The sequence below is a fragment of the Haplochromis burtoni genome, unplaced genomic scaffold (genome assembly GCF_018398535.1).
Source record: "Haplochromis burtoni strain Fernald_Lab_line unplaced genomic scaffold, NCSU_Asbu1 Contig_31, whole genome shotgun sequence".
Taxonomy (NCBI): Eukaryota; Metazoa; Chordata; class Actinopteri; order Cichliformes; family Cichlidae; genus Haplochromis; species Haplochromis burtoni.
In genome coordinates this window covers 2,966,871-2,988,135 of record NW_024582392.1, presented here as the reverse complement: position 1 = coordinate 2,988,135, position 21,265 = coordinate 2,966,871, and the positions used below count along the sequence as shown (strand labels likewise).

The window sequence follows — 21,265 nt, the reverse complement described above, 5'->3', positions numbered from 1 at the left end:
CGTGTTCCCTGCTGAAGCCAGTGCATGTCCAGGCCCGTCTGAAGTTTGCCAGAGAGCACATGGATGATACAGCAGAGGATTGGGAGAATGTCATGTGGTCAGATGAAACCAAAGTAGAACTTTTTGGTATAAACTCAACTCGTCGTGTTTGGAGGAAGAAGAATACTGAGTTGCATCCCAAGAACACCATACCTACTGTGAAGCATGGGGGTGGAAACATCATGCTATGGGGCTGTTTTTCTGCCAAGGGGACAGGACGACTGATCCGTGTTAAGGACAGAATGAATGGGGCCATGTATCGTGAGATTTTGAGCCAAAACCTCCTTCCATCAGTGAGAACTTTGAAGATGAAACGAGGCTGGGTCTTCCAACATGACAATGATCCAAAACACACCGCCCGGGCAACAAAGGAGTGGCTCCGTAAGAAGCATTTGAAAGTCCTGGAGTGGCCTAGCCAGTCTCCAGACCTCAACCCCATAGAAAATCTGTGGCGGGAGTTGAAAGTCCGTGTTGCTCGGCGACAGCCCCAAAACATCACTGCTCTCGAGAAGATCTGCATGGAGGAATGGGCCAAAATACCAGCTACTGTGTGTGCAAACCTGGTAAAGACCTATAGTAAACGTTTGACCTCTGTTATTGCCAACAAAGGTTATGTTACAAAGTATTGAGTTGTATTTTTGTTATTGACCAAATACTTATTTTCCACCCTGATTTACGAATAAATTCTTTACAAATCCTACCATGTGGATTCATGGATTTTTTTTTCACATTCTGTCTCTCACAGTTGAAGTGTACCTCTGGTGCAAATTACTGACCTCTGTCATCATTTTAGGTGGGGGAACTTGCACAATCGGTGGCTGACTAAATACTTTTTTGCCCCACTGTATAATACAGCAATTGAACTCTGCTTAACTACTATCTGTTTTTTGTATAGTAAAAGAGTTTCAAAGAAGACAGAAATATGTCAATTACGGTCTCAAGAGCTTACCACAAGCATAAACTGCAAACATATTGTCGTTTTCCCACCTGCATAATCATTTCCTCTCCTCTCAACAGATGATTCAGAATTTCCAAGATGAAGTTTGTTTTGTTTTGGACACGATGAAAGGTATGACTATGGCAGCAAAAAATGATAGTGTATCTCTATCTGTATTTACCGTTATAGTCTTGCTGCAAGTTTATCTTAGTGTGTTTCCCTGATATTTTTTATTCTTATTTTGATTCCTATTCCTTTCTTTTTCAGATGACACAAGTGACGGCTACCACATAATCTTAAAGTGAATCCCAGGCAGGAGAGTTGTCGAGTTCTTCTCTCTTGTTTAGTCCTGGTTCAGTCAGACCCTCTATAGCTTTGTACATTTTGCTGATCCTTTATGGAGATGCACCCCCCCCCCCCAAAAAAAACCAACCCCAACACAAAAATCTTGTGAGGCAGCTAGGAGGAAGATGCGACTGAAACAGTTGCCCCTCTTTTAACTTTACCTTATCGTCTGACTTTTGAGGGAGTGACTTTGGTTCCACAGTGAAGTCTTACCCTGCCGTTTGCTCACTTAAATGGTTGCATTTCCCTCTGTTGGTTACATCTCAAGAAGGAGGTTGATGGCACTACATCTGCTGTTGTTTGTTACCTGACCATCTGGCGTGCCAAGACTCTTTGCTTCGAGTTCAGCCGTTTGTTCTCTCTGTAAAAAAACAAAAGAAATGATGACTGTTAAGATGACAGTACTTGACTTTCAGCCTGCAATTCAGCATGAGTCCTCCTCTTCATGCGCGGTTGCCTTATCGAATCCAAGCCAGTCTGCAAGAAACACAACCACTCAGTTGAATCATAGTACAACAGGTATTAAAATTAACAACTGGACAATTAAAGGAAACCGTTAGAATCCAGCTGCCCTTCCAAATATCCGAGGTTCCTTTGAAAGCTAACACTGTCTGCCTGTTACTTCTGTGGAAAAAAAGGCTACTAAACACTGTTAGATTGTCACAGTTTGTTTAGAATGCTTACTGGCACATGTGATTGTTACTTAATCGTCTTAAAAGATGATAAGCACTGTCTGTGTTAGTGATCTCCGTGGTAACACCAGCAAATTGTCTCCATCTGCTTCCTGTATCTATGAGCTTGTTTAGCACACCGGCGTTTTATTGTTTGTTTTTTGGTCATTTCCATCATAATTTTTGAAATAGATCATTGTTTTAAAATAATTTAAAATAATGAATCATGTTTTTTTTTGACATTTAAAAAAAATATTTTTTACGTACTTACATCTACTCTGCTTCCTTTTTTTGGATGTTACAAATGCTAATAAATAAGTTTTGCGGCAGGACAGAGCTTAATGTGAATAATATGGTTTATGTTGAGTATTTTGTAAATGGAATTGATGGCTCGATAGCCTATTTGCCCCTCATCTCATTGGCATTATTAAAACTTAACCATGTACTGGCTGCTATTTGCTGTCTTTCTTTAAAAATATGAAATAGTGTTAAACTAAATGTTAAACTAAATGTTTTGAAGCTTTCCTAAAAAAGGAGACATGATATTTTATTGGCACTATCTAGCACAGGCTCCACATCTGTCCCTTTGGTGTACAGATGTGGATGCCTAGTCACTTACATTTGACTAGACTTTAGCATGTACTGTTAACCAAATTAAGCTTAAATGCAGGTTAATTTAGCGCACTACGGTTTAGTGCTTTGCACATCTGCTTCTGCACAATATGAACAAAGAAACAGGAAAAAAAAAGAATAGATACTTCATTTCCCAGCATACCCCGGCGCAGGACATGCCCGTGATGTCACAATAAGTATATATACAGCTACAGGGAAGAATTTCTACCTCCATTGTTACATTGTAACAAACGGGGCCGGGGCGAAGCGGGGAGAAAGGCGTCTTCTCGCTAGAAAACCTGCAAGATTTTGACACCAAACGATAAAGAGCAGAGCGCACCGTTATTGCGAGAAGACGGCGAAGTAAGCCCAGACGACTGAACCCGCCCCGGCGAGAAGAAAAGGATAAACGAACACAGATGTCAGCGGATTTCTCCATTACACCCATTTAAAGGCTTACATCAGGAAGACAAGACACTGAGGGTCTTACATTATTCATGCTGCACCGAAAAATGTTGGAGACTAAAGCGCAGCTAACCCCATGACGCCCCTTCTTCCTATCGTCTGTCCTTTAAATAGATAGGAATGCATCATTTAAATAAAACCCGCCGGTCTTGCACAGCTCCCGTTTTCTTCGTCATCTTTCAGTGTGCAGAACAATGAGCATGAAGCCTAAGTAGCCTGAAATAACCAAATATAAGTGTTGCAAATTGACAATCACGCAAGCTTTCATCCAGATTACTTCGGCTCCACGGTTGCAGTCTGGATACTCGTTCAGGGATCTCGGTTTTGGCATAAAAGAGCGTCTCATAGGGCGTTGAAAGATTGATGTGCAGCTCCTATTGGAAACAGAAACGACCTACGACTTGGTTGGAATAAGGGTCCCTGTTTCTGCCCCAGGTAAGTGGGTTTAGTGTTTCATTAACCGGGCGGTTTGCCATTGTGTCTCTGTGTGTCTCTTTCTCTCTCTCTGTGTGTGTGTATGTGTGTGAAATGGAAAGAGAAAGAGAGACAGATAGAAAGAGAGAGCCTTGCCTTGTCAGACTGGCAATATCTAACCTCCCCCAACACAGTCAGTCTGTATGTCCACATTTAAACAAATAGCTCCTCTAAACTGCGTGTCCCTGACGGGTAATATACCGTGAAGTCACACCTGTCGGTAAACATCCTGTAACATGTCAAAGGCAAACTTAAGTCCTGAAAGAAAAGCCTTAAATTCCTAAACTGAAATAAACATTTAATGTCAGATGTGTTACTCTGGTTTTTAAAAAAGGGCACACATTTGGTGTCATAACCACAGCTGCATCTTTACAGGTTAGGCCCTGTCCCTTACAGCCTGTCAAGGTGGGTAATACTCTTATCTCTCTCTTTAAACAAGCTTCCACCCAAACAAGAGTACCTCAAGGACTGGTTGTTCCACATATTTTTGAGACCACCCAAGGTGACAATTCATTCACAGCATGTAGATGATGTAGATCGATGTATGATTGATGTCTTGTTGATGTCTTCAAAAGCAGATAGGGGGGGACATTAAAAAAAAAAAAAAAAAACCAACCCCAAAACAAAAATCTTGTGAGGCAGCTAGGAGGAAGATGCGACTGAAACAGTTGCCCCTCTTTTAACTTTACCTTATCGTCTGACTTTTGAGGGAGTGACTTTGGTTCCACAGTGAAGTCTTACCCTGCCGTTTGCTCACTTAAATGGTTGCATTTCCCTCTGTTGGTTACATCTCAAGAAGGAGGTTAATGGCACTACATCTGCTGTTGTTTGTTACCTGACCATCTGGCGTGCCAAGACTCTTTGCTTCGAGTTCAGCCGTTTGTTCTCTCTGTAAAAAAACAAAAGAAATGATGACTGTTAAGATGACAGTACTTGACTTTCAGCCTGCAATTCAGCATGAGTCCTCCTCTTCATGCGCGGTTGCCTTATCGAATCCAAGCCAGTCTGCAAGAAACACAACCACTCAGTTGAATCATAGTACAACAGGTATTAAAATTAACAACTGGACAATTAAAGGAAACCGTTAGAATCCAGCTGCCCTTCCAAATATCCGAGGTTCCTTTGAAAGCTAACACTGTCTGCCTGTTACTTCTGTGGAAAAAAAGGCTACTAAACACTGTTAGATTGTCACAGTTTGTTTAGAATGCTTACTGGCACATGTGATTGTTACTTAATCGTCTTAAAAGATGATAAGCACTGTCTGTGTTAGTGATCTCCGTGGTAACACCAGCAAATTGTCTCCATCTGCTTCCTGTATCTATGAGCTTGTTTAGCACACCGGCGTTTTATTGTTTGTTTTTTGGTCATTTCCATCATAATTTTTGAAATAGATCATTGTTTTAAAATAATTTAAAATAATGAATCATGTTTTTTTTTGACATTTAAAAAAAATATTTTTTACGTACTTACATCTACTCTGCTTCCTTTTTTTGGATGTTACAAATGCTAATAAATAAGTTTTGCGGCAGGACAGAGCTTAATGTGAATAATATGGTTTATGTTGAGTATTTTGTAAATGGAATTGATGGCTCGATAGCCTATTTGCCCCTCATCTCATTGGCATTATTAAAACTTAACCATGTACTGGCTGCTATTTGCTGTCTTTCTTTAAAAATATGAAATAGTGTTAAACTAAATGTTAAACTAAATGTTTTGAAGCTTTCCTAAAAAAGGAGACATGATATTTTATTGGCACTATCTAGCACAGGCTCCACATCTGTCCCTTTGGTGTACAGATGTGGATGCCTAGTCACTTACATTTGACTAGACTTTAGCATGTACTGTTAACCAAATTAAGCTTAAATGCAGGTTAATTTAGCGCACTACGGTTTAGTGCTTTGCACATCTGCTTCTGCACAATATGAACAAAGAAACAGGAAAAAAAAAGAATAGATACTTCATTTCCCAGCATACCCCGGCGCAGGACATGCCCGTGATGTCACAATAAGTATATATACAGCTACAGGGAAGAATTTCTACCTCCATTGTTACATTGTAACAAACGGGGCCGGGGCGAAGCGGGGAGAAAGGCGTCTTCTCGCTAGAAAACCTGCAAGATTTTGACACCAAACGATAAAGAGCAGAGCGCACCGTTATTGCGAGAAGACGGCGAAGTAAGCCCAGACGACTGAACCCGCCCCGGCGAGAAGAAAAGGATAAACGAACACAGATGTCAGCGGATTTCTCCATTACACCCATTTAAAGGCTTACATCAGGAAGACAAGACACTGAGGGTCTTACATTATTCATGCTGCACCGAAAAATGTTGGAGACTAAAGCGCAGCTAACCCCATGACGCCCCTTCTTCCTATCGTCTGTCCTTTAAATAGATAGGAATGCATCATTTAAATAAAACCCGCCGGTCTTGCACAGCTCCCGTTTTCTTCGTCATCTTTCAGTGTGCAGAACAATGAGCATGAAGCCTAAGTAGCCTGAAATAACCAAATATAAGTGTTGCAAATTGACAATCACGCAAGCTTTCATCCAGATTACTTCGGCTCCACGGTTGCAGTCTGGATACTCGTTCAGGGATCTCGGTTTTGGCATAAAAGAGCGTCTCATAGGGCGTTGAAAGATTGATGTGCAGCTCCTATTGGAAACAGAAACGACCTACGAGTTGGTTGGAATAAGGGTCCCTGTTTCTGCCCCAGGTAAGTGGGTTTAGTGTTTCATTAACCGGGCGGTTTGCCATTGTGTCTCTGTGTGTCTCTTTCTCTCTCTCTGTGTGTGTGTATGTGTGTGAAATGGAAAGAGAAAGAGAGACAGATAGAAAGAGAGAGCCTTGCCTTGTCAGACTGGCAATATCTAACCTCCCCCAACACAGTCAGTCTGTATGTCCACATTTAAACAAATAGCTCCTCTAAACTGCGTGTCCCTGACGGGTAATATACCGTGAAGTCACACCTGTCGGTAAACATCCTGTAACATGTCAAAGGCAAACTTAAGTCCTGAAAGAAAAGCCTTAAATTCCTAAACTGAAATAAACATTTAATGTCAGATGTGTTACTCTGGTTTTTAAAAAAGGGCACACATTTGGTGTCATAACCACAGCTGCATCTTTACAGGTTAGGCCCTGTCCCTTACAGCCTGTCAAGGTGGGTAATTTTGTTGAAATTAGGTCAAGGTATTAGTCTTTAATGCTCATAATTATTATTAGGACATAGATTAGATAATTTTGGACTTTCCCCCCCTCAGAAGTAGTTCCAGGAAAGATCACTTAGACTGCATTTGAGCAGCTTTTTGGTATCAGCACATCCCTTTTCTCTTTTTAGCTGAAGGACAAATTTAATTGTGCAGTTATTACATAAATTATGCTATAAATGTACGTGTCAGTTTGAACATTTTCCTGCAAGCACTTAAAAAAAACTGAATGAAAAACTACAGAATGGGAGTTGCTCCATTTGGTATGACATTACAATATGTTGCAGGCAGATTCATGCTGCATAGTGAAATATGAATTACCTTGAGAAGTAGCTGGTTCACACTATAGGATGTATGGTAGTAATATGGTAGGTTTAAGGTAGATGGATATAGTGTCTCTATGGGATATAATCATCGGTGTTAATATTGATGTATAATTATTTGGAATGTATCTGTGTGAATGCAGATGCCTGTGTAATGCACAGGACATAACACAGTGTAACATCAGACATGTATTTAGCTGCTTTCATTCACCTTGTTTGACCTCTCCTACAGATGTAAGTGATCAGCTCCCTCCTTCAAATTCACCCATATCCATCCCTCCCCCTACACTCAGTTTATAGCAGATTTTCTTTAGGGGTAAAAACAGATTGTGAAGCCACAGACATTATTTGCTTCAAGGCTGCTTGCATAAACTGTGCTTGCCTAGTTGCCATGGTTACATTTTCAGACTTGATAATTTCAAAGTCGGATTTCATGTGAGATGGGAGCCACACAGACGAAATGATGGAGCTGGAATACAGATGAAAGGAGGCAGGAGCGAACAGATGTCACCTTTTTGTTCTGTTTGTGTTGTCAAGGGCTGACCTTACACAGGAACAGTTTGATAAAAAAAATAGCTCATTCTCTAAGTGACAACACGAGCATTTTGTTTCTGTGGTAGTAAATCACAATGTGTCATGTGTTCACATCTTTTGAAACACATTTACTGGTGCCGGGTATGTTTTTTTGTGCTCCTCTGTGCCCCCAGATACTTAAGTTTCCATGGAGGCAGGTTCGTCCCTCAGCCTCAAACGAAGATATGAAGAGGTGGACAACAGCTCTCCATTCTCTACACCTAAGGACTCTGACGATGACATCTCCAGCAGTGACAGTGCTGACAGCTGTGACAGCCTCAACCCTCCCTCTAGCACTGCATTTACCCGTAAGAATCTCATTAAAGGAAGTCGAAAGAAACTGAACAGTTAATCAACGCAAGTATTTAGTATTTGGTGTGTAAGACTGTATTGAAAATCTTTCTCCCTTTTCCCCCGCTTTAGCCACCTCTATCCTCAGGCAGCACAAGCCGTCACCAGGGGGGAAACGCGTACGTTTTGATTTGGTGACGGTGTATTACTTCCCCCGGCGGCAGGGTTTCACCAGCGTGCCCAGCCAAGGGGGCAGCTCCCTGGGTATGGCCCGTCACCACTCCTCCATCAGACACTACACACTGGGGGAGTTTGCACGCGAACAGGAAACCAGTCACCGGCACACTTTGCAACAGCACCTGCGCCAGGAGAAGCTGAATGCCCGCAAGATGAAGGTAGATTAGACGTATCAGTCGTGCCCCAAGAGGGTCAAAATTCAAAGCACAGTAGTATCTTCCAGCTGTGGGCACTTTGCATGTCTCCACTTGCAGTAGTGACTCAGTACATGTACTTCCGCTCTGTCCTTCAAGACTTTACAAAACTTTCTGCTTTGTGACCCCGTACAAAAACAGTCGAGCTGGGGCCCCTTTCCACAGTTCCCATGCCTGTGAGTTGCTAGGTGTCCTGCTGAAGACTAATTACCCCCATTAAACTCCTGAAACAATTTTACTTCAATAACTGTTTGAGGCCACTGATGTTTCAAACAAATTCACACAGATTAAAGAGCGATACAAAAGATGCATATGTGTTTATTTAGTGAAACTTAGTTTTTTTTTCTTTCCTCCCCCATAAATCAAGTCATAATCCCCTCAGATTTATCTTGTGACCCATTGGAGGGCTCCGGCCTCCAGGCTGGGAACCAGTGAACCAAACTACCAAAATAGAAAGTATTTAAAAGGAGTTCAGTTTGGACCAGCTGTAAAATGACGCTTACATACAAGCTAATGTGTATGTAACACTTAACCAATGTAATACAGCAAAAAGTTACTAATTTCTCATGATAGCTTATTTTCATTAAATCATATCTGGGTTTGTGTCCTTTAATTTATGCAGGAGTTTTAGTTTTTTGAGGCCTTTTCTTAAATAAAGATCGGAGTACTTCCTTCACCATTCTCCATTTGAAAACCCTTTGTTCAAAATGCTAAATCAGCTGCAAATATAATTGTTTTTGAAGTATCACTCTTCAGGATACTTATCTACCACTTGAGCTTAAAATAGGCAATCAGTTCCTTTTTCACCTCAGCTCACAGTTCCACGCTGTCGTCCACAGCTGACAAGGAACGGCACGGTGGAGTGCGCTCAGGCGGAGCTGCTGACTCTGGACGATGTGTCGGATGAGGATCTCGACGTGGACGGCGTGGAAGTGGACGACTGTTTCTTCCTTCAGCCGCTGCCCACCAAACGGCGTCGAGCCCTCCTGCGAGCCTCTGGCATCACCCGCATCGATGCGCGTGAGAAAGCTGAGCTCCGAGCTATCCGCCTCTCTCGGGAGGAATGCGGCTGCGACTGCCGTTTGTACTGTGACCCTCGCCATTGTGGCTGCAGCCAGGCTGGTATTAAGTGCCAGGTAAGAGCTGTTGAAAGCGAGTTGGGTGCATTTGCAGAAAGAGGAGAGCTTCTTTGCAGTTTGCTGAGACTAAAAACTTCAAAAACACATTTGCAGTATTTGAATTGTCTTTTATTTGAACTGAACTCTTGAATTAAACTTTGAGTGACATTTTGCTGCTTGTACGCTAAGAGGGAAGTTTCACTGCAAATCAAGCCAAAGTTGCTTTGAGTGATCCTGAAACATTTCTATCCTGAGAGAAGTGGTCTCCTCCATGATTACAATGGCCCCCTTTGAGTTCAATTACACGCTGTTGCCATTACAGCCTACAGATCTCAACCCAGCTGAAGACCTGTGGGACATTTTGGTCAGATGTGTTGCAGAGCATCACCACCATCATCATCATTATGACCCCAAATGAGGGAATATCTTTTTGAAGAATGGCGTTCATCCCCTCAGGAGAGTTCAGTAGCACTGATGCATGTAGATGCCCAACAATTGACTAAAACAGTTTATGCTGGTTTTCAGTATTTCTCCCCTAAGATAAAATAAATAACAATAACAATAAATACAAAATATTTGGTTGTTCCGTAACAGTGTCTCCCCTCATTTATGGCCACGCTAGTTCCTGTCATCCTGTTTCTCTGCCGGCAGACTTCAGCCTATGTCTATCAGAGAAAAAACATGTAGCGCAGTAGCAGAAGAGAAGATTGTGACAACTTGTTAGCCTGCAGTGCACACTTCCCCACAAAAAAGCCAAAGACAGGGCGTCAGATGACTTCAACCTCCTTTCCTTTCAATTTGTTTTTCACTCACTTGTAGGTGTTTTGACATTTCACAGGGAGAGGGAAGCGCATTAGTAAATAAATAATAGAAACAAATGATGACTGACTCCTGTTTTGTTGCTTCTGTTTAAGTGTGCTGGTTTGGTGGAAGGCTGCGTGCCGGCTCGCTGTCACATTGTCATGGCGTTCTGGGGCTCTCGAGTATAACAGAGCCATTGTTAATATTATTAATAACACTGGTGCTCTCCCTACGATAGCTTAAAATGTCTGCTATGAAAAAAGCCTATTCATCTGATTTTATGTGGGGTTTTTTTCTCTCTCTTTTCTCGGCTAAGGCGAGTGCTGAGGCGAAGAGATGTGATCAGAGCTGGGGTTTTTTTCTTAAATCTTCTCTTCTTTTTAGCACGATCATGAAAAAAACAACCAAAAAACAAAATACAAAGCCAGTTTCTAGCACTTTTCCTGAAATCTGGTAGTTAGATGGAACACGGGGAAAGGAAGGTCCCGTTTAATTGGGGAGCAGATATATGTCAGCTAAATAAACCAGTTCAGTGATTCTAATAAGAATATCTTTATTCTTTGGTCATTTTTAAGCAGCAAGTTAAACAGTGTGAATGCATAGGCAAGCTGTGTTGAGCAACTTTGTTAAAGTTTTGAGAATTTACTCACTTGATGTGTTTTATAGAGGCAGATGCTTTATTCTGCTTGCTCTGTTATCTCTTTCCTCACTATTGCAATGCTGTTATCTGATCCAGAACCGGCTGCACGCTTTTATTGATCAGTGCAGTGAAATCAGAATTCATAAAACATCGGAATGAAGCGGTAAATCAGACATTGTGTTATCATTTATTTATACACCTGGTGTATAAATAATAACCTGAATCTTTTGTCTCATTTGCTTATATTTTTACCTGTTAGGAGGAAGTACATCTCTGTCTCAGCCTGACTTGTTGCACAGTAACCAGATTATCTCTTGATTGCCATGATTTCCTAGATTTTCCTAGATCTCCTGAACAACCGTAAACACTTTCATAACTTATGTAAATTTAATCAGTATTTAAGCATTTTACTTTCAAGATGAAATGAGAGTAAATTACCTCTGCCTTATTCTTCAGGTGGATCGAATGTCTTTCCCGTGTGGCTGCTCTAGGGATGGCTGCGGCAACGTAGCAGGTCGTATTGAATTCAACCCTCTACGTGTCAGAACTCACTACCTGCACACCATCATGAAGCTGGACGTGGAGAAGAGGAGGATGCTCATACAAGGAACAGGAGACCAGTATGCTGAATCAGACCCGCTGTCTTCCCCCTCCTCCACGTGTCCCACTTCACCGGACCTTTCTTCAGTCGCTGGCCTGGACTCGGAGCTGGAGGAGAGCGAGGTGCAGTCGGTCGTGGAGGTTCAGGATCTTCTGGCGGAGCAGGATATACTGGAGAGGGAGAACGAGACAGCCGTGCTGCACCTGCAGAGCGCAGAGGAGCAGGAGAGGAGGGAGAGGGAGGAGGCTGAAGGGGAAGCAGTGCAGCCAGAGCTGAGTGCTGATGGGCTCACAGAGCAGCCTCTTTGCCTCCTACCCAGTGCCTTGGGAGGGGAGCTGCCTGAGCAGGCAGAAGTTCCAGGTGTTGAGCAGGTCCTCCTGCAGGGGCCTTTCCCTACAGGGGCTACGGTCTTGTGCATCACTGACAACCAGGAGGAGAGCCCCTCTGACCTCCTCAAAGACTCCTCTTCCCTGCTCTACTATCAACTCAGTCCCATAGAGCCTGGAGCCTTTGAGACGCTGCCCAGAACAGAGGAAGCTGAACAGGAGGAGCCTTTGGTGAGGGAACAAGATGCAAGAGAAGATGAGTTTGCGGAAAGGAAACAAGAAGGAGGAGAGGAGCTGAAGGAAGATAAGCATGAAGACAAGCCTTTGACCGATGTTATTCTGTGCTCAGAGGAATGCGTGGCAGCAGTGGAGGAGAGGCCTGCGAGTCCTCAGCAGAAGATCCCGGAAGAACAGTGCCAAGAGCAGTCGTGCATGAAGAAAGAAGTAGATCCACTGCCTCCTGAAGTTTAGTACTAGCGTCTCTGCAGATAATTTGCACAATAGCTTCATCTAAGATGAGTAAATTACACATTTTACATGTATTACTGCTATTATCATAAATAACTACAGGTCTCCTATAGTGAGTGTCAATAAAATATGTGAAGAATGAGCTTGAGTGTTACACAAAGGAGGAGAGATGCTGAAAGCACATATAGATCACTCCCCAGAAGTAATATGGATGCAGTTCAAAGACAACATTGTAGGTAATTCTGTTGGGGGTGATGAATGCGGCCTTAATGGAAAAAAACACGGAAACACTTGTGCGTAGGAGTCGATTAGGAGTACAGCGAGTAGTGTTTTGTTCATTTCCAGCGCAGCAAACAGAAAATACAGTGTGTGAATGCTGACATAAGCCTTTTGTTTTGTGATGTATAAAGGTGTCAACACTAAACACAAATTGTTTTTTCAGCGCGCAGGAAGCTGGTGTATTTTGATACTTTACCGGCTCACTTTCCATTACAGCAATCTCACACTGTAATCAAGCCAAATGAAGGCCTCCGATCCAACCTTCCCCTGAAAATAGACCTAATAATCCTGGAAATACTTGTTTTTGTGTACTGTATATGCATTTGCAATGTGCAGGACAGAGATGAAGTTTCTTTGATCTGTATGCACCTTGCGAAATGAGGGCAGCAAACGTCGTGGCTCTGTCGCATTGAGAGGAGGAGGAAAAATAATTTTAAAAAAGAGCAGAAATTAGCACTGGCTGTAGTTGTTACTCACTTCGGACTGCTCGTACAAATGCAGTCGATTTGTCAAACAAAAAAGAAAAAGTTTACTTGTAGTTGCAATGCCTATGACATTATTTCTTCGAGTAATGTGTCATTTGTGGATACTATACTATTGGTTTTGAAGTTGAAGTCGTTGCAGTTCGTTTACTTTGGGAATGAAAGGAAATGTAATTTTTTTTCATACTGCTACATTATAATGTCATGTTATGATGAGTTGCCAGAATAGCGCTTCCTAGTCTTTTTTTAATTGATGTTCTATAAGAAAGCGAGGATTTTGAATCAAGTCAAATTTCCCAAGAAGAAAACAGCAGTAAGAGTCAAAGTCAAACTGAGGCCTGTGCTGTTGGAAGTAGTTATTATATGAAACAATGTGATGCTAGTAATTTATGGATCAGATTGACATCGACCTGAATCTGCGTGTTTTATGTTCCGTCTGTATGTGTGCGAGTGTGTGTACATCTACTTTACATTTGTACGTCTGAGGGAGGGAGCATGTACTGTATTAGAGATTGGGAGGTGCTGGCGAGGACACGCATTTCATTCATGACAGGTGCTGATGTTACAGATTTACAGTTTACAGGATCTCCTCCCCATTACCACGAGAAACAATGTTTCTCCACTTGATTGATGTAAGAAGTACCAGAGAGCCTCTCGTAGGAACGCAATAGCTACTGCACTGCAAAAATCATTAATGTGGTGATTATGGAATGAGGTGTCTCATGATTATGTAAATGCAATCGTACCGCATTTCTGCTCTTTCAGTGTCTTTTTTTCTAATCTCGGTCTGATTAGTACTGATCTGCGTAAGCGTGCCGACTCTTCTTACACAAAATCAGTCCTTTGTTTTGTTGCCTATAATTACAGCTGTTGCTTTGTGTAACTGCTCGCCGAACACAGGATGTGCTGCCGTGTATGAGATGTCTGATGTGTTTCTTTGCCTTTTTTGTTTTGAAATTGTCTTAATCTAAATCTGCTTACAAGTTGCACCAAAGCAGTGGTTTCAAACCTAATTAAATGATGCTTTCATCCATCAGATTCTAACAAAGCAGTCTCCTCTAGTTATTGTGAGGCTGCAGATTTATTGTGGCTCTTTGTGTTTGCGTGACTTGCCTTGATATAGTACCATCTTTGAAGTGATGATGATTACAAGCTGCCTATTGTTGAGCTTTTGTCCTCGGCTTTCTACTTATAAACTTAGGTTTGGGACCACTGCACTGAATTAACTCCAGTACACTATGTGATTGTGTGTTTTCTCTGCGTGAATGGGGTGTGTGATTGTTGAGAAGACTGATAAGTTTAGACTTCATCTAACAGCTGTGAGAACTACTCTCATGCTAACTGTTGCCTAAAGTGGACACAAAAGATTTTATACAAAAGTAAAAACAATAAATTACTCATTGCAAAAAGGATCAATGTTTCTGTGTGTTTTTTAATAGTCTCCTATCATTCCTGAGTACTTGTAATCGCAGTAATTCAGACATATTATGTAGAATCGATTAGTATAAAAATATTACACAATGAAAGGTTTGATATTATCAGCACGCAATTATGTATCAATTTAGTTCACAAAATTACATTTTTACTTATTTTTTTAAATACTTAATTTTTGTTGCATGCACATAAAACACAGACATGACTGTAAAAACAGAAATACACAACTAAGTATATCACATTTTTCTTAATAGTTTGCACTGAAACAATCTACAGTTCAATGAAACACAGTTCATTGTTTTGCAATGCAAATTTGAGTGATTTCATTATTAGTGCCTATTTTAAATTTTTTGCCTTTACCATTGTTATATTTAAAAAAAAATGACTGAAGAATGCGTGAAAATAGCAGGTAATATGTCGTAATATGTATTATTGAAAATGAAGTAGAAGTGGAAAACGAAAAGCCTTTCTTCTCATTTAGTTAAGTGTTACGACTTATGGGTGTCCACGGTGCAATATGATGTGTCACCGCTAGATGGCGGCATAAAATCAGTACAGTATCTGTGATACGGCTTCCATTCTCTGCAGTTACCGTTAAGAAATCTAAGGCGCCACATGTTAACTATGGCTCCGAATTGTAGTTTTAAACGACTTAACAGATATATAAACATATATGTATAATAAGTATGCCAGCTAGGTTAACGGGTTTCCTCTTTTACAATCATTATTATTATTATTTTTTATTTTAAATGTCATTGATACGGGTTTAAGTATTCAAACTGACCATTTCAGCATTGCCCTGCCTATGCCTCTTGACGTTTTCTTACATTTACAGTTCAGTGGATGTTCCAGCCAATTGTGGAACAAAAATATTTGCCCTTTCCTATCTTTAGTTGCAGGAAAATGTGAGCTAGATAAGCTATCGCCTCTGTTTTCCATTGGCTGCTAATATAATAAGCTCTTCTAACGGATACAAGTGTAAGTAAGTGTGCAGCTCTGAGGTCTTTGCTCTGGGATCCAGGATGCCACTGCACTTACATTCACTATCTGGCAAACAGCTCTGCAAGCCAGTCACTGGTAACTCTGGTGCAGACAGAAATCATACAGTGACTGTGTGAGTCTTTCAAAGATTGCTATAATGTAATTATATATCAAACAGCTCCATTTTTAGACATGAACTTCATTTTCAAGTTGAGTTTACTCCTCAGCTTGTGAAAACAGCAGGTCTACAAGAGGTGTGTCCAGTCTATGAAAATAACCCTAACTTCCAAGACTAACATTATGTGACCATAGTGATAAAACTTTAAAACATAGCCTGTAATTAAATGTGTACGTCTGCAGCAAGATATTACTTATAATTACTTATGAAGTAATTATAAGTAGTGCTAAATTAAATCGTGATTCTAAATCAGCTATTGGTGTGAATGTGAGCGAGAATGCTTGTCTGTCTGTGTGTTGGCCCTGAAATAGACTGGCAGCATGTCCAGGGTTAAACCTCGGTTTTACCCTATGCCTGGTGCCCCTGTGACCCTGGAATGAATAATCAGTTCAGAAAATGGACAGATTTACAAAGTTACTGTTAATATTTGTATTTCTTTTTCATTATTTTGGCCACAACTGTGAGCAGGCAACTTGAATAGCTGGATGCATAAAAGAGAACCCGCTGAGCCTTTATTTAATGTGGGCTGGAACTGATATGAGGTGATTTGCTGAGGTCTGCTAGAATCAGTGGTATGCTCAATTTATCTGAAATAAATTCCCCTCTTTTTGTGCCTGTCACTGTGTGTTTGTGTTTTTATTTGTAGAATCCAGGATTGAGACTAAAACAACAAGCATATTACATCGGGAACAATTGTGGCAGTGGTCCATGGCTCTGAGAGCTATACATCATCTGTTTAGCCTTTCCGGCCTCTGGCTTTGCATTGTTGAACTTCTCCAGTGGCCGGAAGAACTGATAGCTTTCAGGATGATGATGGAGTCCATCATGAGCCTGTGGAAAGACTTAAAGAAAACAGTTAAAAAAACATTGTAATCAGAGAGAATCACTCCCACAGTCATCTCAGAGCGTGTTGACATATGTGCTAAATCGCCAGCTTTATCTAGGCTTTAATTTTACTGTTGTGACTGGACAGATCCATGAAGAGCAGCTGGGTGTTATGAGTGATGTATGTGACATGGAAAATTGCCACACCATCTCACTCCAGCCTCCCAGTCTGAAAGTGCTGCTCCAGCGCCTGGAAAGAATGCTCTCTGTCCCCCCCCTCCCACCCCCTCGTCTGTGACGCCAGCGCTATGGCATCATTAGTCCTTCACCGAAACCGGTCCGTTTTAAATGGAACTATTCATAAAACTGGCTCATGTTATTTTCACTAGTCTGCCCCGCTCGTCACATGCTGGCTGAACTGAAGAGGGAAATCCAGACCCTCTTGTGCAAAGTTCATTCTGTGCACTCGGGAGAGAAGATCGCAATGACCTTCTGAATGCAGGAAGAAGGAAACAATGGGGGCAGTGAAGGTAAAAACAATACTGTGGCTGCTCAAACTTTCCCTCTTTGCCCACTGGTGAAAATACAATATATCTTCCATCCATCCATTCGCGTCCGCTTATGTCATAGGGCGAGAGGCGGGGTACACCCTGGACAGGTCGCCAATCTGTCGCAGGGCCAACACACAGAGCCAGACAACCATTCGCACTCACATTCACACCTATGGGCAATTTGGATTAACCAATTAACCTATCCCCACTAAGTGCATGTCTTTGGAGAGTGGGAGGAAGCCGGAGCGCCCGGAGAGAACCCACGCAAACACGGGGAGAACATGCAAACTCCACACAGAAAGACCCCGGCCTGATGGTGGAATTGAACTCAGGACCTGCTTCTTCTTCCTGTGTGGCAACAGTGCTAACCACCGTTCCACCGTGCTGCCCCATCTTCCTGAACTTGTCGCGCATTTTATGCTGATGTGTTAGAAACTCCAGTCTCTATACTTACCATTATACATATATTTATATATTTTGTTAAGCTCTTATTAAACGTAAGTTTGCTTAAAGGTAACAAAATCCCCCCAAAAGCAAGGAATCTGAAAACTCCTGGGACATATAGCAACAACTTCAATTTTTAAACACCTTATTTTTTTTTTAACTTAAAGGTACTGCTGAAAGGTACTGATAGCTGATATGTTACTTTTGCAGGAACCAGAGAGTAATCCTGTTTTTCTGATACGATGCCAACACAACACTAAATGAAAGATAATAAATCATACATTTGTATTGTCACCTTTTAAATTTAGCAAGGCAGTTGACATGCAGTTAGAAATAACAAAAATAAAAATGTATACTTTACTTTATAATTCTGTTGTTCTTTTTGTAAAAAGATTGTGTTTTAATAATTTCTGGTAATTGACTTTGTCGTACTGGAAAAAAAACACAGCAGCCCAAAGCTGGGTATGGGATGGCACTGACAGAACTAGCAGATAAAAACAAAACAATGCAAGTCGACGAAAGCCAAACGACTCTCACCAGAACCAGAAAAACAGCTGTGGACACACAGCTGTGTGAAATATGGTTTGTCTTGCACTGACTGCTGGTCCCCAAGGACATGTTCGTCATAGCTATCCAACTTCCCTAACAACAGCCCTAAAACACCACAAATTGTGGAAGTAAGTTAAAAAAATAGCAGCATGTAGTTTCAGTCTTGTGCATGTTTCCCTTTGTTTTTTCTTAAATGTTCCATGTTCTTCCTTCCTTTCAGTCTTATAATAAAAACCATCCCATTAGCTAAGCACCTGGCGGCATGCCCAGCTTCCCTCGAGGTGGAATAAATATCTATATGCTTACAAAGTCTCTTAACAAAAGCCAGTATGGATAACCTCATTTGAATGTTTTCTATTTTACCCAATGAGGAATAAGAGGTGACTTCATATCAGAGGCATCTGGAGGAAGAGGAATCTCTTGGCTTGACCTTTGCAGCTGTCAGGATGCGTTCAATTTGTGTAAACAAAAAGGGGCCTTTAAATTGCCTGTTGTTAATTGGTCGGTAAAAGTGGTGCTCAATTTTGGTGGTTAGTGTCTTTGCTTGCTGAGACTTCTCTTCATGTTTATTTCAAGTCTCGAGAGGCAGCTGAATGGTCGCAGTGGTTGATGGTAATGAGAGAAACGCAAGTTTCAGGGAATGTCTGGTGAATGATGACATCGTCTTTGTGTGTGATAATATGTCGTTAAAATAAGGTTCTGACCCATCAAACCACATTTTAGCCACATCTACACCGCGGCTCTGTGGATGGGAGTGTCAGTCGGCCCATAACGCTGTTTCACGTTGAAATATATCAGCACTAATTTGATGGATTGCATGAAACGTCGCAAATATGAATGTGTCACAAAGCCAGGCGTCCTTTTTGTTATAAATAGTTTGTCATGTTGGAAAAATCTTTTTTCTTTAAAAAGAAAATTACAGCTTCGCTCTGAGAGTTAAATGTAATGTAACACACGAGAGGCCCAAAATGATGCCGTGTTGTGCATGAAAAAAAAGTTAAGCTTTTCTAAGCATGCATTTTCTATCAGTACTGTTGTGGCTCTGTTCATCTGTTGATTGCTGCTGATATGTGTCCAAACTTCTTTAATCTTAAAGTACTTACTTAATAATGACAACTGATTCTAGTTGCACTGTACAGCTGTACTAACTGGTAGATTAAGCCACATCGAGGTACATACATGTCTTCTTTATGTCTTCCTGTTATTTCAGTGTTCTTCATAACTTCTTCTTCTCTTTCTCTCTGTTTTGTCTGATTTAATATTTGTTGTTTTACCCTTTTTTCTCTTTTAATACACGACTTTCCCTGTTTTTAGTATGTTATTTTTATGCACATGAAGCCCTTTGAACCTTTACATTTGCTACTGGCGTAACAAATAAAACTGACTGGACTTGACACAATTTGCTGGGGTGGTCCTAGTTTCACAGAGGTGGTGGGAACAGGAGATAACTGTGCTTTCAGAAATCTGGGAAAGGATACAGAGTCACTTCCTGTCCATGTGCCCTATTCCCTAATGGACAATTAAGTGAATCATGTAAAAGTCCCCACTTGTGGCAAATGTCTAACCCCCATTACAGCGGCCAAGTCACTTAGCTTAATTAAAACCATGCCCCAGCTTCATATTTTTTGTGTTTCTCCCATTCTCATAAAAAACCTAGCAATGATAGTCATCCTCAGCAGGGGCCAGGCTGTGCTGACTTTTATAGCAGCTCAGTTTTCAGTAGTGGTATTGTACACTGATGCTTTAATCGAATGACCTCATTTCCTGTAACAAAGGGGTTCATTGGCCTACCTGTAAAAACAATGCACTGCCCTGCTGCCTCTGCGGGTAAGACTTTCCATACTGTGTGTGCTGAGCTATGTATGTGCAGTGTGGAGTGTGTATGTGTGTGTGTGTTTAAGGCAGTGATGTTGGTAGGACTGAGGGTGATTTCCAATGTGGAATAATCTGCAGGGTTGCAGGAAACATATTGCATTAAGGGGGTTGCAGGTGCAGTTGAGTTTGAAACTGATAAGAAATATTATGTTTTATATGATTGTTTTTTGTTTTTTTCTCCCCCCAACACACTTATTGGAGGGATTCTGTTAGGGGCTATATTCAACTAATGCAGTGCCTGTTTGAGTAACGTGCAACACATGCTACAATTTACAAGTGTTTCCTAAATGCATCACTGGAGGCATTCATTAAGTTCCTATATGACAAAAGGATAGATTTAGGGAATCACTCACTGAATGCATGTATTTAACTGTTTTTTTAAGTCTTGGTTTTTACAGGTTAAAGTTGTTTAGGATAACGATTTGGCCCTTAGTTTTGTTGGTTAAACTTAAAAGGCTTTAAAGACTTGGGTAGCTTGTCCTCATAAAGACAGCCAAATAAACATGTCTGTGTATATTTATGCCCCATCACACAGAAAATCCTATCCATGACTCAACACCTTATCACAGTGGAGGTATTTTTGTACCTCAGTGATTCTAGGATCTATGTTGCTGAGGGCAATTTACCCCTTCTTTCAAGGCAATTTTGTTCTAGGTGAAGGGCCAGACTATGTGTGACAGTGGTTGTACATTCTGGACAGTCACATGATGAGAAGAGCAGAACTGCAAACTAATCACCACCTGGAGGTGAGTTGGATTAGGTGGTGGGCAGAGAGTGCTGGACAGGCCTGGCATACTCAAACATACAGTGTTTGCAGCATAGCTTCAACAGCATTCCACAAAAAGGAGCTTTGGCCTATTTTTGTGAACTATCTAATCCATGTACAGATCCTGCCAGAGCTTGGTCTGCAGTGCAGCAAGTCAGATTTGTTCTTGGTTGGTGTTGGACTCTGTCAGGATTGTCTGTCATGGTCAAGAGCTGGAGGAAGTGGCTGAGGATCGGCAGGTCTGGGTGTCTTTACTTAGACTGCTGCCCCCATGACCCACACCTGGATAAGTAGAAGATGGATAGTTGGATGGATGGATGCAGGGTGGAGCGGGCAGCAGTCATTCTGGGGGAAACATTGCTCATCTAACTTGAAAATCAGCAATGCATTTTATGCTTTCTAGCTGACAAAAAAAAAAACAAAAAAAACCAGACACAGAATGAGTTGGAGACATAGAAAGCATAAAAAGATTGACATAACCACCATGAATCAGCCCACTGGTTTTGGACTCTGCATTTAATGCTTCAAACTTAGCATTTTTGCAGACATTATTTTGCTTTTTGGGACCAGTAGTTACCTTTATGC

The 21,265-nt window shown here is 41.3% G+C and overlaps 2 protein-coding genes across 6 annotated transcripts in view; both read left to right on the top strand.

Moving 5' to 3' along the window:
- tfcp2 (transcription factor CP2) overlaps window positions 1-1,395 on the top strand; it is a 10,275-nt gene extending 8,880 nt beyond the window's left edge. For both annotated transcript variants that reach the window (XM_042219349.1, XM_042219348.1), the window contains exons 15-16: window positions 1,057-1,108; window positions 1,244-1,395. In XM_042219349.1, the coding sequence (XP_042075283.1) occupies window positions 1,057-1,108; window positions 1,244-1,281 (90 nt within the window). In that variant the 3' untranslated portion in view covers window positions 1,282-1,395. The remainder of the gene's footprint in view (window positions 1-1,056; window positions 1,109-1,243) is intronic.
- Window positions 1,396-2,491: 1,096 nt separating this feature from the next.
- csrnp2 (cysteine-serine-rich nuclear protein 2) lies at window positions 2,492-14,489 on the top strand. 4 transcript variants are annotated; one of them, XM_042219346.1, is made up of 5 exons: window positions 2,492-3,504; window positions 7,775-7,948; window positions 8,064-8,326; window positions 9,202-9,498; window positions 11,378-14,489. In XM_042219346.1, exons 2-5 carry the CDS (start codon window positions 7,789-7,791, stop codon window positions 12,317-12,319), a joined length of 1,662 nt encoding a protein of 553 aa, XP_042075280.1. In that variant the 5' UTR covers window positions 2,492-3,504; window positions 7,775-7,788; the 3' UTR covers window positions 12,320-14,489. The 4 variants fall into 4 exon arrangements, with proteins under 4 accessions (XP_042075280.1, XP_042075281.1, XP_042075279.1 ...); XM_042219347.1 differs by lacking the exon at window positions 2,492-3,504 and adding an exon at window positions 3,511-3,948 and having other exon boundaries at window positions 6,699-7,948; XM_005918907.3 differs by lacking the exon at window positions 2,492-3,504 and adding an exon at window positions 5,244-6,254.
- The last annotated feature ends 6,776 nt before the right edge of the window (window positions 14,490-21,265 follow it).

Excerpts from the sequence above, each read along its gene's own strand:
- csrnp2 (XM_042219346.1), top strand. The coding sequence starts at position 7,789 with ATGGAGGCAGGTTCGTCCCTCAGCCTCAAACGAAGATATGAAGAGGTG. Across the intron at positions 7,949-8,063 it reads CTCTAGCACTGCATTTACCC|CCACCTCTATCCTCAGGCAG; the intron begins GTAAGAATCTCA and ends CCCCCGCTTTAG. Across the intron at positions 8,327-9,201 it reads TGAATGCCCGCAAGATGAAG|CTGACAAGGAACGGCACGGT; the intron begins GTAGATTAGACG and ends TGTCGTCCACAG.